The sequence below is a fragment of the Echiichthys vipera genome (assembly GCF_963691815.1).
Source record: "Echiichthys vipera genome assembly, chromosome: 12".
Classification (NCBI taxonomy): Eukaryota; Metazoa; Chordata; class Actinopteri; order Perciformes; family Trachinidae; genus Echiichthys; species Echiichthys vipera.
In genome coordinates this window covers 7,011,669-7,025,272 of record NC_139837.1, presented here as the reverse complement: position 1 = coordinate 7,025,272, position 13,604 = coordinate 7,011,669, and the positions used below count along the sequence as shown (strand labels likewise).

Genomic DNA, 13,604 nt, shown 5'->3' with positions numbered 1-13,604 from the left:
AACTGCCAGGTCACAAGGTCAGCAGTAAGTCGTCCATGCGGGTGCCTGATGGGGCCATAAAGGGCCCCCAGGTTCCAGTGGAGGGGGAGTTTAGTGGGGTGAGCGGCCTTTCATATCGCTAACAGATTAACATCTTAGAGGGGTGTCCCTCAAATCCTATTTGGTGGATTCCCAAATAGCTTGTAACCCGTTCCTGAAAACCAGTTAAAACAGCATAATAAATAGATGTCTGACACCATATTAAAGAGAAGAAGAAAAGAAGGACCCAAGGTATGAGGGGATGTTGGAGTAAGAGGTATTGAAGGGGGGCAAAGACCCAAAGATTTAAGACTGCTGGGGCTTGTAAACATATTCAAATCTGGCTTAATTAAAGGCACATGATGCTGGGGTCAAGGATGGAAGGGACCCTGTCCACAGTCTCCACTTTTCTCCTTTGCTCTGCCTGCCTCGACCTGAACCGGCCCTGAGAGAGTGGGGTTGGCAGGGCCATGGTCCGGTTCCAGCCCCCTGACTCCACTCTTGACCCCGGGGTCACCTCATTTCCTCATGGCCCTCTCCTACCCTGCCATAAAAGCCAGGGACCAAACACCAAGGCCAAGGGAGTGGGAGATAATAGGGAGGACCAGAAGAACTTGTGGCAGCAGGGGGACTGACAGGCCCCTGGCTATAAGCTGCAATGTTGCTTTTCACTGCACCCAACAGTGGAAAATAAGACCCAAAGCTTCAGTCAATCCTATTTAAATATTCTGTTTTAGAGGATTTGTGCAGACAAAAAGCTCTGGTTTATATTATATGGCCTCAGTGAGTAAGAAGATATACTGGTTGGCTGAAGAAGAGCACAAGATAGCCTTGGAGTCAGCAATGCGGATTGTAAACTCTGCAGACAGAAGAACCAAAGAAAACCCTAGGGCTTCTTTAAAAGACATCGCTCGGAGCATCTCCTTCAATCATCAGCCAAAGCTAGCGGAGAAACAGTTTACTCAGAGGTGATGAGATCTGTGAGTTCATCAAAAGTACCCGTCCTTTCCTTTCCTATGCATATCCATCTCCCGGTGTTTGTGTTTTACAGGCCCAGAGCTGCCCAGGTGAGGGTGAAGGCGAGGGCAGGCTGGTGCTTCTGTGAACGAGACAAGCACTCTGGGGTAAATAATCCTGAAGACCGCGCCCACCTGACCTTCACAGCCTATAAAAGTACAAATTCTAGGCGTCCACAGAGAAGTCAAAAAGGTAAATGAGGGCGGAGTAGCAGGCTAGAGCCCCATTCTTTGTATTTTTATAGACAGGAGAGCAGTGTTTGAGGGCCTTACAAAGCCGTGTCCGCTCCCAGACCCCGGTGGTAATGGGCTTGAACTGGGGACCAATAGGACGGGCTGTCACCTCACAGAGGACGAGATGTTGAGGTGAGGCTCATTAATGATGGTGTTAAAAAAAAAGGCCTATGGGAATGGTGTAGGGGGGGTGATCAAAAGGCAGAGCCTTGATGGGCCTATTTTTAAAAGGGACAGGCCTTGCTTTTTAGTAGATCTCTTAAAAATATTCACTATTAAATGAACATGAAGATCACTTTAAGATTTAGGGTCTAATAAGGCTGATGTGAAATCATATTTATAGCTACTCCAACAGAGCAACATACGCATTACCACTCTATTTAAATAAGTAGTGACCTAATCTACGACAGCTAGTCATCTCATACTATCTATTATACTGTACTATTTCAAATTGTGCCTTTTTCTCAAAGTATGGACATTATGATTTATGTGTGTTGCTGTGTTTTCAGACTGGTTGCTGCAGTGAGAGCCTTGATCTACTCATGCCTTCCCTCTAGGAATGCCAAGTGCTTTGACAAAAAAAAGGAAGGAGAGACAATATATGATTCAAGAAAAAGAAGAAGTGAATCACTGAAGGGAAAAGATGAAACTTTCTCAGTTTCTCAAAAGCAATCTCTCATGTTAGATCTGAAGTGTATAAGACAATCCAGAAGGCAACATAATGGGGAAATCTATTCTTTACAGCCAGACAATTAATTTTAATGAGCAAGATCATAAAGATGGTAGAAGTCCATCGCATTGGTACACGAGGTTAAGAGCACTTTTCCCAAACTAAATGGTCCAACAAATGCTGCCACTCGTGAGTTTAGCCATCCAATCGTGCTTCAGGGTTGAAGAATGTCACCAAAAATAAAAAGGGTCTTCTTTGGTTCCAATGGCTCCTTGTTTTGACATAACGGTTTACACCATCGCGGACTGACTGTCAGTGAGTAAAAAGTGTGCTTGACAAATAAGGGAGTATAAAACAAGTATGATACTTGAATACTTGATGTCTAAGCTCTGAACATGCTTCGTTTAAAAGTGATACACTCCAAATTGTGATGATATTCAGCTTTTGCTCCTATGAGGTTTGCACTTATTGTAAATCACTTTGGACAAAAGTGTCAAATAAATGAATTGTGATAAAGAAAGAACAGCAACTATTGGTAGATTGAATAAATGGCAAAACTGTTAAGTGAAGTGTTTGAGCGTGGCAGGAGGAGGCCAATAAAGACAGACCTTTGGAGAGAGGAATAGGAAAATAAAGTCACGGGGAAGAAGATGCAAGATGGGAGCAGAGGGGAAGTGATAAACCTTTGGCGCTTGTGACACGGCAGGCTGCCAGAGCTTGATCTGGACCAGGCAAGGTTGGGTTTCATCAGCACCACAAACCTTCTGGTCCTGGGACAACCAGGTTGTGGAGCAGGCTGTGGTGTGGATAGGGGAGAAAAAGTCCCCCAGTTTTAAAAAAGTGCTACGATGTCAATCCGGACTTCTTCTCACTCAGATAAAACTGACTCCTCTGATTCCCTATGGGGATGTTGGGACCAGTTTCCCGGTCCAGATGTCTGCTCATATACTGTGACCTCTGTGACCCAAGATCAGGCTGTGTTAGCTTGGAAGAGCAGGAAAGGAGCTGCATAAAACAGCACGAGGACAGACTGAGACTGAGACTCACATGTTTTGAGCATTACAAACGTCTGGTTGACTGACAGATTACTCTATGTGTTAGAGAGGACTGTAGCAAATTTAGAGAGCGGCTAATGATGGTGGGGGGGAAAAAAGAGACGTCTTGCTGACATTTCTAGAAAGTGGTTGCATAACAGAAATGCTTTCTTGGGTGTTTATACTAGGGTCTCTTACCCCCAGCATAATTTCAGTTTCTCTGCCAAACAGCATTTGGCAGAGAAACTGAAATTATGCTGCTAATGTTTGAGCCGTCATCATATCATGTATATTTAACATATAACTGTAAATGTTTATCCAGAGTTCTGCAAGTATTCCTCATATTGCCTTTATTCAACAGCAACTGAACTAGATTAATTCATAATTCTAATGCAGAAAGATGCAAAACAGAAAACAAAACTGAACCCATGACAGATGATGGCATGCCAGACATGCTAGGTCAGGACTACCCCGTGATGGACTGGGCCAGGCCAGCGACAGTAACAGCCACTTTGATGTGAGTAGAGGCTGCAGGATTTTGGAGACTCCCCTGACAGCAGGTAACCACTGGCTGTAACACAGTGCGTTCCAGACAGAAGACACTTGCCCCACATGGTTCCAGGGAGAAACCCGAGTCACTAATACTACACCGCATCATCTCATCGGAGTCCTGTCTCAAGAACCTAAGACAAGCATCTTATGCTTAAAACAAATTCGATTTTACAGATTCCTTTATTGATGCTTCCAAACGGGTGATATCAGCTCTGTGATACATTCTTTACTAACATTTCTAAGTTGATTTGCTACATGTGTGGTGACCCTTATTTAGACTGGAGGCATATAATATTTTGTAAAGGCAGACTGATGAGCAGAATGTAGAGGAATCATTGTCAATCTCTCCATCCAGCTGCCCTTTCTCCATTTATCTGACATATACATCTTTATCGGACAAATGCTACTACTCTGTCTTGAACTGGCATTACTAAAGAAGAACTAAGGATGAAGGCTTTAAGGCGAGTTCAGACTAGCCACTTTCACTGGACGCCAACCAGATCCTGTACCTTAGATCAGTTATCCTAAGTGCAGCATGAGTGACATGAGCTTTAATGGATCCAGTCATTGATGCAGACCTTTGAAAGTAACAACCATGCAAAAGTTTGTAACAAGCTTGAGATGCATGAGCAGTGAACCTAGGGCTTTGAGGCAAAGATCAAGCATTTATGGAAGAAGTGTAAGGCCGGCTGCAATGTTCTTGCACTGGCCTTTGTAATTCTGTGCATGCCAGCAAACCTCTGCAATTACATAAGCAATTGCGGCTGGCCCGCAGACCTGGCACATGCCTCTCAAAATTTGAAATGTCATGTGCGAGTCCTGATGCCTGGCTTATTGGTTTGTGGTCCCTTGGAGCCAGTCACTTTTCCTTCCATCTTCTTCAAAAAACACACCAGCAACCAGACAGCCAACATATTTTTAAAGATGCGAAGAATGAGGAAGCAAGCAGAAGGAAATAACAAATGTGCTGTGCACACATGCAGCCACATGTAGTGTTTTCATGCTTTCATTTACCTAAACAGCAGCCTTGGTGTGCGCTGGTAGTAAATTTGTTCACAGCGCCATTTCGGAGCACAATTCCCACTAAAAGGAAAGTGTGACTTGTGTTATATGCAGATTACCGTTTGGCGCAGCTGAGTTCTTAAGTATCACTTTAAGTTCAGATAATCACAACTGCTCACTACTCACGAGGTGCAGAAATGCAAAGCAAGCTCACATGATCAAACATTTGGAATGAGTCAAAGAATAGAGGCTGTGCCATTTGGTATTGCCATGCCACTGCAATGGCTGCATCCCTTGTAGCTCGGTCATCTACTGTTTAAGTAGAAGTGCCACAGTAACAATAGATTTTGCCTACTTTGAAAGTGCCTTTACAAGTGTCTAAAAAGTGCAAAAAGCTGCTTGGAAGAGGTTAGAAAAAAGAAGCGATGGAGGCGGGGTAAAGTACATACAGACATGCATGTGTAGGTTTTGAGAGCCAGAAATAAAGCGAGAGATGGGGCAGCAGGGAGGCAGCACTGTGGTTGCAGCGCAGTCAGGGTCTAGTGAAATCAAAGCACACAATGCCTCCACTCTGTAATTAGTGCACTGGAATGTGAACCCTTCACTGATAATGATTACAGGTGCTCATACACCGACATGCACATCTGCTCTCTGTGTTCCTTTATCTATAGCTGAGATCTCTAAATTAGTCATTTATCTGTGACTGCTAGTTACATCATCAGCACCAACATCTGTCACAACAATAAAAGTAATGGGTTGGGATTTGAAAGTAAATTATTCTGACATTTTGCAGTCTACATCATATATATACATAGTATATACTTCTTGGACCACCAGGATGCCCCTTTCTTAAGTCTTGATTTTATAATTATTCAAGAAATTACACTGTCATATTGTCATGTGAATCTGAGCATGGCATAGTTCTATGATGATCCAGGGAGATGTCTCTGATTAGCTTGGGATGAGCAGTTGCAGCATTATCATCTTTTTGGGCTGTTTTGCAAGCCTTTATTATATAGGATAGACAGGAAATGGGGTGAGAGAGAGGGGGAGACATGCAGAAAAGGGCCGCAGGTCAGAGTCTAACCCGCGGCCGCTGCCTTAAGGACCTTCAGTCTCTTTACATGGGGCGACTGCTCTAACCACTCATCCACCGGCTACCCCTGCTCTCCACCTTCTGCACAGGACTCGCCCTTGCTTTAGCTTGTGCTCTCGAGCGATGCACAGACGGAGCTCGGTTCATCCTGCATGCGCGCTGCATGTGTTTTTGGCTTGACACTGTGAGTAAAGTCTTGCCTAGCAGTCTCACAGCACCGGAGGGATTAGGAGCCGACTTGACAACCACTGACCTGCCTGCTTCTTTACAAGGCAAGATCAGCTATCAGGCTGCTGCTGCTTTTGTGCCCTGCTGTTTGAGGGTTGTTTCAGGGATTCCTCCATAAGTGCACTGGGGTTCACCAAGCAGTTGGGGGCAAAAAGAGGTGGGAGGAGGGAGGGAGAGGTGAAGCCTTTGGGCTATCCTCAGCACTGTCACGCGTTCCCCAAAAAGACTGGACGTCATCTGTCAAAGCCCTCATCAAAGATCACTTTCAAGCCCCCCAAGTGGGACACACTTTCATGCATGCTGTGACCAAATGGAGGTAGTGTTGCCATGGATACTGCCGCGAGCAAGGGCCAGTACCAGGTTTTTCTAATCAGGCTTGAAACAGGCTACTGGCAAGTTTAGTGGTTTGCAATGAGTCTGACAGCCATGTCATACAATATTATTTACAGAATTGCATAATTCAATTCAAATCTTCAAAAACACATGTACACAACAGGGTTTTAAAACAAGACATTACATAATCGCCCAACCAACTACAAATTCAGAAGGAAAGATGTTTTAACAATGCCCTCGATATGATGTTGATGATGTAGTTATGGTTTATATTAGCTAAAGAAGTGACTGATTCAAACACATTGGTTGCTGAAAAGCTAAAAACATGTAAAACACAGTTAATGTTCATCGGGAGGAGTAAAAAGGTTGGATAAAGAGTGGATATCTGAGAGAGAGAGAGAGAGAGAGAGACAGAGAGAGAAAGAGAGAGAGAGAAAGAGAGAGAGAGAGAGAGACAGAGAGAGACAGAGAGAGAAAATAGAAACCGAATGGGAAAGCATGAAAGAGAAAGAAAGTGTGGGTGCAGAGGGAGAACAGAGGCAGAGAAGGAGTGGCTCGGTCAGGCATATTGCACAAAATGGGGCAAACGCATCACATCATATGTCCGGCACAGAAACTGCAGGAAGTTCACGATGACAGGAGAAGTTGCTCAGGTCGACGCAAACACGAGGAAGGCGGGGTTCCACTCTTTGGGCGGAAGTAAAAGGGGTGATGGGAAGCTGCTTTCAGATGAGCGTGAGGATGTTTGCGCATGCATGTGCATAAGGGTGGAGCTCCATGTAACAGGATCTCGACATGAAGGGAAATGCAGGCTCAGTGCAACTCCCTAATGAGAGGGAGAACCTGATCAGAGTCAGATGGGGTGCCCCGAGCACACAGCCCCCTGCAGAAAGTGCCGCCCGACACCCTTTGTTACCTCCAAGTGAGCTGAGACCAGCCCATGAACCATGTAACTAGGTGGTTTCCAGGTTAATGAAAAGCTGTAACTCCGGTCCCACCGTCTCTTTCGGCTAAACCGACGACTGCCCTCCCTCCCCACACCGCATCGCATCCTCCATCCTTACCCCCACATTCCTGCCCCAACCCATAGAGGAGGGAGGGGAAGAGAGGGGGCAATTAACGCTTTACTTTGTGTGAAGTATGCTACATTTACATTTTGGGCTGATTATTATCCCGAGTGACTCACAATTAGAAAAAATGTATTTCTGGATTAAGCACCAAGAAAGAATAACAAATGGCTTTCTCAGACGTTTAATAAATAGTTGTCCTACACTTAAAATAGTTCATAAACTCTCATCGTGGCACACAACTCTTTCCAACATACCGTGCTTTATTCCTCACATGTTTTGCATTCATCCGACCTGATTTAGACCTATTGACACACAGTTTGGTCTGCACTGTGGTGTGTTTGCGCTCTCACTGGAAAAAAATCCGAAGAACTTATATAATCAAAATGTCTTTCTCTGTTTTAAATCATTGTAAATAGAATAACTTTGATATAATAACTTTTTGGACTGTTACTTTAGACAAAACAAGCATTTGCGATGGCCATATTTCACCATTTCCTTCATGTTTATCTAGCAAATGATAATGAAAATGCTTGCAAAGTAGTTAGTCTAGTCTTACTAGCGGTACTGTGTCAATTCACAGTACAACTGATGCTATTAATAGCCATTTGTCGCAAAATAGGTCTTAAGCAAGACACTGAACCTCTACCAGCCTGCTTGTTGCATCCATGTACTTATCTCAAAATGGCCAATATAAATTAGTACGCGTTAAACTCTTTTACAACGATGAAAGAGGTAGTAAGTCACACTGATGGAAGGTGGGCTCGGCAGGAGTCCCTCAGATGTAAGATAGATGTACTTGGTAACAGGGGTCATGGCTCGACTGGTCAGTGAGCACGCAACAGGGAGTGAAAGTGCAACAACAAAGGCAAAAAGTGAATCATCCCAAAAGACTTTCTCTTTTACGTCCCATAGCTAAAGCAATGTCCAGTGTGGTCTAGTCAATTACTTGCCATCATTAAACCAACATCAGTATTTTAAATAGATATCCCGAGCTAATAATTGTGCCATAATGTACTTGCTTTCCCTCTCTGCTTTAAAAATACCTCATAAGTAGTCCAAATGTTGTGCTATCAATCATGTTGGAAGTTATGGGTCACCCATTGTTCAAATCTGTGGAACACAGCTATTCATTTATCTGCCAACGCGGTCGTCTTGGAGGGTCAAACAGTATTTGTTTAAAGGAAAAAAGGCCAACATTTTGTTTGATTCATAACAGCAGTATTTGGCTACTGTTGGAGTACTAACACATCAACTGCTGCAGCTAATCCTATATTCACTGCCACGTCCTCCCCCACCTCAGGGAACGAGGTGAAAGATAAACCCTCATTTGGAAAATAGGTAAACATCAGCTCCCAGGCAGGTACACATTTAGTGAAGTTTACCTTGCAGAAAAAAGGAAAAGGGAGAAAGAAAAGAGGGGGGGGGGGGATCCCTTTGATTTCGAGTTGGTGGAAAAAAGTAAATTTACTCCAGTTGCCGTTCAATTTGGACCGGTGGACATTAAAGCAGGAGCCGGTGCCTAATAAGAGCCATGCCTGAGCGAGAGAGCGAGAGAGCGATAGAGACAGAGAGAGGGAGAGAGAATGAGAGAGAGAGAGAGAGAGAGAGAGAGAGAGAGAGAGAGAGAGAGAGAGAGAGAGAGAGAGAAAAAGAGAGAGAGAGAGAGAGAGAGAGAGAAAGACCCAGTGGAAGTGTGTCTGTGTCTGACTCCCGGCTTCAAGGTTCCTGCTAATAGATTTCAGCTCCCTCAGTGTCCCAATTAGCTGGTATGTATGTTTGGTTTATGAATTCATGTGTGGATGTTAAGTGTGTGAACATGCGTGTACAGTGTGCATGCATATCTACATGTGTTTGGTTTGTGTATAGAAGCAACCTCCTGTTGTTTAGACAGTCTTGACATCATCTAAAGCGCCCAATAAAAAAGAAAGACTATGATGTTTGTTCATTTTGTTAAAAGACACAACAAAACCCCGAGCCAAGACCAAAAGGAACCAATTTAGACGCCTATCAACATAAACACATGGTGAAACAAACAGAAAACAGTGATAAACCTGCCCCGTTTTAGAGCAGTTTTACCACTTTTTAAAGAAGAGCATTACAAAGAAAATAGTCAGTGCACTTTTAACCCTGACCCTGTGTGAGGACGGACAGGCAGAGCTCAAGCCTTACCTGTAATAAACCCCCATCCCTTCTACACTGAACCATAAATCACACTGTGTGCCTTCAAAGTATCAAATATCGACTAATACAACACTGCTCTCCCCCGGCTTTTATCCCTGCGTTTCCTCTTCTGTGTTCTGGTGGTGGCACTGCCTTCAAAGTGCAACCATCTCACTTTTTTTTAAAAGGCACGCCTAGCAATTTATTTACCAAGAAACTGCTGCCGTAAATGACAAAAAAAGCAGCACAATTTACTGACAAGTAGTGAATGGGGCAGGGGGGCTAAGAACGAAGCCAGAGGTCTTGGCTAGGCCTGTGAAAGACTATAAAGCTTTAGTAGTAGCCCACGACCTGTTTATGGCCGGCTGAGACACTGTGGTGTGAGGCTCCTCATCACTCAACAGCTTGAGACTGCTGCCACTCTTGCATAACACACAAACAGGAGATGGTAATGGAAAACAAGCAATTAGACACGGCGAAGGCATTTAGTGGAATCTGATTTATCCAGCGGGTCCCGTTCCTTTATAAGAACCGCAGGCCGTTCCAAAAAAGGATTAAAAAAAAGTCTGATTCTTTATTCTTAAATTAAGTAATAAGGTAAAAAATGTAAGTGATTTGCAAACATAAAAACATCTAACGTTAACTTCTGTGGGGATTGAATGAGTAAATGATGCATTTCATTTTCCACAAATATGTGTAAGGCTTTTGGCATTGGTGCCCATTTGTGTGGAAAATGAGCAAAAAGCAGGCCAGCTGGGGGAAAAAGGGCCTGGTATGCTTGGAACTCCATGACACAGACCCAAATACCCACCAAGAGGATTCAATGCACATGTGGACTAAAAGTCTTTCTTGTAAGTAGCACATTAGGTAAAGTGACACCAAATATGAGTTCACGTATGGGTTAAGTTTGAATGAGTGGCTTACCTTGTCTTCACTACATCGAGGGGATGCATCAAGCAGATCTCCACTAGACCTGAAAGATAGAAAGTCAAGATAAATCACTTGAATATACATGGGCATTTAGCTGAATGCTGGTTGTTATGTTCTCAGTTTTCAGGACAATTGTAGGATTTTTTTTGTCTATCATATCAGATGTTGTGAAAACACTAGTGCTAATACAATTAGTGTGTTTAACTACAGAGTGAACCCAGGAAACCTCTAGATATTTCTAATCATGACAAAAACTAAAAATTCAGACTTATAAAGCGCCTTTCTAGTCTTCTGACTACTCAAGGCGCTTTCACAGTGTTTGTCACATTCACCCGTTCACACAGGCATTCACACTGATTGCAGTGGACATCTACACACCATCTAATCCAATCTAACCATTCACACCACATTTACACACCCATGCGCAGCACTGGGAGCAATTCAGAGTTCAGTGTCTTGCCCAAGGACACTTCGACTTGTGGACAGGGAGAGGCGGGGATCGAACCGCCAATCTTTCGAATGGAGGACGACCCACTCTCCTACCGATCCACAGTCACCCCATACATAACCATACTCAGTATGTTGTCACATTGTTTCACTTGATACATTTGGATAAGGGCAAAAAATATGATATAATTTCCCATAAGTCATAGGTCATCACGCGTTAAACTTCATGGTCCAACAGAAGAGATGAGCAGAGCAGTCGCTGTGATATTATACACGTATCATTACAGTTGGACAGAGAGGGCCGAGCAGTGTAGAAGTTGTAAGACGGCAGATATCACGGCTAAAAGAAAAAATAGAAATATGGCTTTAGATGAGAGCTATAGTAAATCTTGTGGATATGAATAAAACCTGGTTGCAGCCCTTGTTATAATTGTTCTACTTAGTTAAAATCATGAATGTTTGAAGTTTTTTTAATACCATGTGCGGTAGTTGACTCCGATTTATCTGAGAATATGGAAAGTAAACCCCAGGAACATTTTTTAAAAAGACAAATGAAAGAAAGTTACAGAAGCTAGTGGAAAAGAGGTTCACCTGGACCTGACTTCAGGACTTCAGCCCTCAATGAAGCATTATTTATAGTTGTGTTAAGACATTGCAATTGTTTCACTTTACGCAAAAATACACACAAAAAAACTTGGTGGCTGTGGCTTCTGTTTAAATCTGATGTTTTGTGTGAAGTGTGACAGTTCACTTTAAAATAATCTGATAAGAAAGTTGCCTGACTGCTTCCTGCTACCGCCCCCCCCCCCCCTTTTCTTTTTAAAGTAGTTTTTAAATTGTTGTACAAATGCACTTCTTGTTGCTACCAAATGGTTTTGACAGACAACCACAGCCTGCCAACCTCCTACCTTATCATCATGCTGATTTTCACTCTGCCTGATTTAAATGCCAACCACCTCAGTAGTTCTTGGTGTTTTGAGCCTTGTGCCATCTCTGCGAGAACATGTGTCTGAATGAGTGATCCAATGAGACTTCTTTCCAAAATTCCTGAGAGTGACTGTAATTCTCTGCATTTTGAAGGGTTGGAGCCACCAACCGTATCATCCATGCAAACCCCACCAGCGATGTGCCAGCAGCTGGAGAATCAATGCAGCCGAGTTGATCAGCGAGTGACTCTGAGGTTTCACACACACACGCTAACTATGTGCATCTGTGTTGAAAAGCCACTGCTTTGGCACGGAGGCCTTCTGACTCAATCAAGGTTTTTTTTTTAAAAACTCAATTCTCACTGCATCCCTTTCCTGGTGCCGTGCAGATTCAACTGTGTGTGTACACAGCTGCTGTGAGATACGGACTCTTTCTAATTTGCTCAATTAAACATATTGTCTATAAAGAAAAAGTGTGTCTTCTGGGATTTTTCCAGGGAAGTAATTATCAAGTAAAATACCAGAGGAAAAAAATGACTGTCTACAGTTGCATCTTAATGTACAGTACAAATGGGAGACCCAAGAACTACTGAACTAAGCTACCGGCAGGCGAGAGTCAAACAAAATTCCATCTGTCACGGCTCAGTTCGCCTGACTACGGTTGTTAATGATACTGCGCTGAAAAGGTAAACACACACCGGCTTTGGACACATCATTTTCTGGCCTTGCTATTAATAGGCCTGCAGTGAACACGAGGAGCATCAAATCTTTCAGCAGGTAATGGGATTACACGATGAAACCAAACCTGCCTGATCAGCTCGTGCAAACACAAAGATGCTGGGAAGTGACCGAACATGCTCCGACAGGTGAGTTAGTGGTGGAAGAGTAAATGCTGGGGGAAAAGGAGAGCTTTGGTATCCGCAATCTCATACAAACAGAACATGTGGCCGCTAAGTAGGACGGAAACACAAAGAGCAGACGAAAAAAGATATAGCAGAAAGATCTGGGACTGCATGTCCCACTTCTTTGGGTGAGTGTGTGGGAACTAAGATAACTAATTGGCAAATGGCCAAGATATTTGACTTAAGTTGAAGTGGCAAAAAATGATACTAAAACAATACTATTCATTTTGTAACCGATCGAGGTGGACCTAATTTTAACTACCAGACTTCAGAAAAGTTACTACTACTACTATTATTTTGGTAGTTCAACCCTAAATGATATATCACTTTAGAAACTTATTGTAGGTTTTCAGTTTAAAATAGTAAAAATCTTTGAAGGTGTTGAATAAATGAAGTGGAGTAAAAAGTACTTTATAATATTTTCCTGAGAAATGTGATGAATAGAAGTATAAATTAGCTTAAAATGGAAATACTCATGTAAAGTACACTGGAATTGTACTTAAATACAGAACTTGATTATTGTAAATAGTTACTTTCCACCACTGCAAATAACAATTTTTAAAACGGCTATTACTGTCAGCAAGTGTTTGGTTTTCTTATCTGTTCTGATTAGACCACCAGACGAAAGCACTTTTTCAAATACCTACAGGCAATGCTAGGGACATAAATCACCGATCACTAAACAGACTCACTGACAACTGATACTGAAGGCTGCAATTTCGCCAAAAAAAACATTTCCAGTTTGATCTCAGTATGATTTACGGCATACAGTAATTAGATTCAGAAAAATTAATTGACTTGTCCCCCATCTTTAAATCGCAGCACAAGCAGGAGGCCTTCAGCTACTGGATAAACGTCAGTGCAGTACGCACATACACGATAAAGGAGGTGGGGCAGGAAATCTGCCATAATATGAATAATAATAATAATCATTAGTTGTACTGTAGCTAATAAGTTTGTCACAATACCAGAATTTTAAACTTCGA

At 42.9% G+C, this 13,604-nt stretch overlaps 1 protein-coding gene across 1 annotated transcript in view; it reads right to left on the bottom strand.

Annotated features, from left to right (window-relative positions):
• slc25a21 (solute carrier family 25 member 21) overlaps positions 1-13,604 on the bottom strand; it is a 94,521-nt gene that overhangs the window by 19,920 nt on the left and 60,997 nt on the right. The window contains exon 3 of the mRNA XM_083923729.1: positions 10,338-10,386. Within this exon, the coding sequence (XP_083779855.1) occupies positions 10,338-10,386 (49 nt within the window). The remainder of the gene's footprint in view (positions 1-10,337; positions 10,387-13,604) is intronic.